Source organism: Brassica oleracea, chromosome C2 (genome assembly GCF_000695525.1).
Source record: "Brassica oleracea var. oleracea cultivar TO1000 chromosome C2, BOL, whole genome shotgun sequence".
Lineage (NCBI taxonomy): Eukaryota > Viridiplantae > Streptophyta > Magnoliopsida > Brassicales > Brassicaceae > Brassica > Brassica oleracea.
Genome location: NC_027749.1, coordinates 38,160,258 through 38,162,093, shown reverse-complemented (window position 1 = coordinate 38,162,093; position 1,836 = coordinate 38,160,258). Strand labels below are relative to the sequence as shown.

The 1,836-nt window shown below is 41.7% G+C and overlaps 1 protein-coding gene across 1 annotated transcript in view; it reads left to right on the top strand.

The window, feature by feature from the left end:
* LOC106324163 overlaps positions 1-1,836 on the top strand; it is an 11,201-nt gene that overhangs the window by 7,166 nt on the left and 2,199 nt on the right. Inside the window, exons 4-6 of the mRNA XM_013762178.1 lie at positions 54-164; positions 287-1,437; positions 1,536-1,741. Of these exons, the coding sequence (XP_013617632.1) occupies positions 54-164; positions 287-1,437; positions 1,536-1,741 (1,468 nt within the window). The remainder of the gene's footprint in view (positions 1-53; positions 165-286; positions 1,438-1,535; positions 1,742-1,836) is intronic.

The following is a 1,836-nucleotide window of genomic DNA, read 5'->3' as shown; positions in this document are numbered from 1 at the left end:
GATAGGCTTCCTAATCAAGTACTAAGCATTCCAAAACAACTTGACCTTTGCAGGTTCATACTGATCCAGCAAGCTGTAACAGACAAACTAGTGATACATTTGCTTCTCATGTTCCATTGAATGCCACTCCAGTGTTTTGTTCTACTGTGAAGAGAGAAAAACAGGTACATCGTCTCTAATTTCCTTTTTTTCTGTTTGTGTTTGTATGATTTTCTTCTTTTTTAGACTGTTCAGGATAGGCTTCCTAACCAAGTACTAATCCTTCCAGAACATCTTGATTTTGCAGCGTCTTCTTTATGAAGGTGTTTCTACAGTTCCTCTGAATGCTCTTCCGGATTTTAGCCCTGTCCATATTGGACTTTCACCAACCACGAGAGGAGCTGGCGATATTAAGGTGAATAGCTATTTTAAGACAAAGAGAGAGTTGATGTTGAGGATGAAGAAATGGGCTTTAGAGTGGAAGTTTGAGTACAAGACTGTCTCTTCTAACAAGTCAAGAGTGCTTTTGAGTTGTGTTGATGAAAATTGCACGTGGAGGATGCGTGCTATCAAGCTACCTCTTTCAGATTTTTTCGTTGTTAAAAAGTATGTTCATGAGCATACATGTGATACAACACACAGGAAAGCCAACCACAGACAAGCATCTGCAAAGTTGTTGGGTTCTTTGATTTGCAGCAATTATGGAGAAAAAAAGGAAGGTCTCAAACCGAAACAGATCATTGAACAGGTCAGGATGCTGCATGGTGTTCACATCAATTACAAACAAGCTTGGAGATTGAGAGAAGAAGCTCAGATTTTGGTTAGAGGGACTCCTGAAGACAGCTATTACAATTTGTCTAGGTGGTTGTATAAAATCACAGAAACAAACCCTGATTCCTTGACTTATCAACATGTGGATGCTACAGGAAAGTTCAAGTATGCATTTGTGGCTTTTGGTCCTTCGATAAGGGGATTCTCATTGATGAGGAGAGTTATTGCAGTAGATGGTACATTTCTGAAGGGAAAATTCAATGGGACTTTATTGGCAGCTTGTGCTCAAGATGGGAATTATCATCAATATCCTCTCGCCTTTGCAGTGGTTGACGCGGAAAATGGCGCCTCTTGGAAATGGTTCTTTAGAGGTTTGAGCCAGAAGATCCCGGACGCTTCGGATCTTGTTTTTGTATCAGACAGGGCTAACTCCATTTCTTCAGCGTTGGAGGATGTATATCCCTTATCTCACCATGGAATTTGCAGGATCCATCTGCTCCGCAACATCACTCCTACATATGCGAAGACTGGGTTGCTACCTCTGGTGGAAAGCGCTGCTGATGCCTATACGTGTCACGAGTTCTGGTTAATATTCAAGGACATAAAGGATAAATGTCCTGAATTGGCTAAGTATCTGGAAGATTCTGATTTTAGGAAGTGGGCACGAAGCTATGCGCCTGCGAACAGGTATAATATCATGACTACCAACATTGCAGAGTCTCTCAATTCTATGTTGAGGATGCCTCGTGAGTTGCCCATTATCTCTCTCTCCTTGAAACTATCAGATTGACGATGACCACTTGGTTTTTTGAGCGACGCGAAGCGGCTGCGAAACATAAGCACCTGGTTACTCCAAAAGTTGTGCAGAAATTGGTATCTAGGTTAGGGGCCGCAATGTTGTTGAATGTGTATCAAGTTGATCGAAGCGAGTTTGAGGTGAAGAATGAAACAATGAAGTTTGTTGTTGACTTGGAGAAGCGGCATTGCACATGTAATGTTTTCGACATTGACAAGATCCCCTACATCCATGCCATCGCTGCTGCTAAGCATATCAAGAGAGATGAAAACCTTTTTGTTGATGCTTCT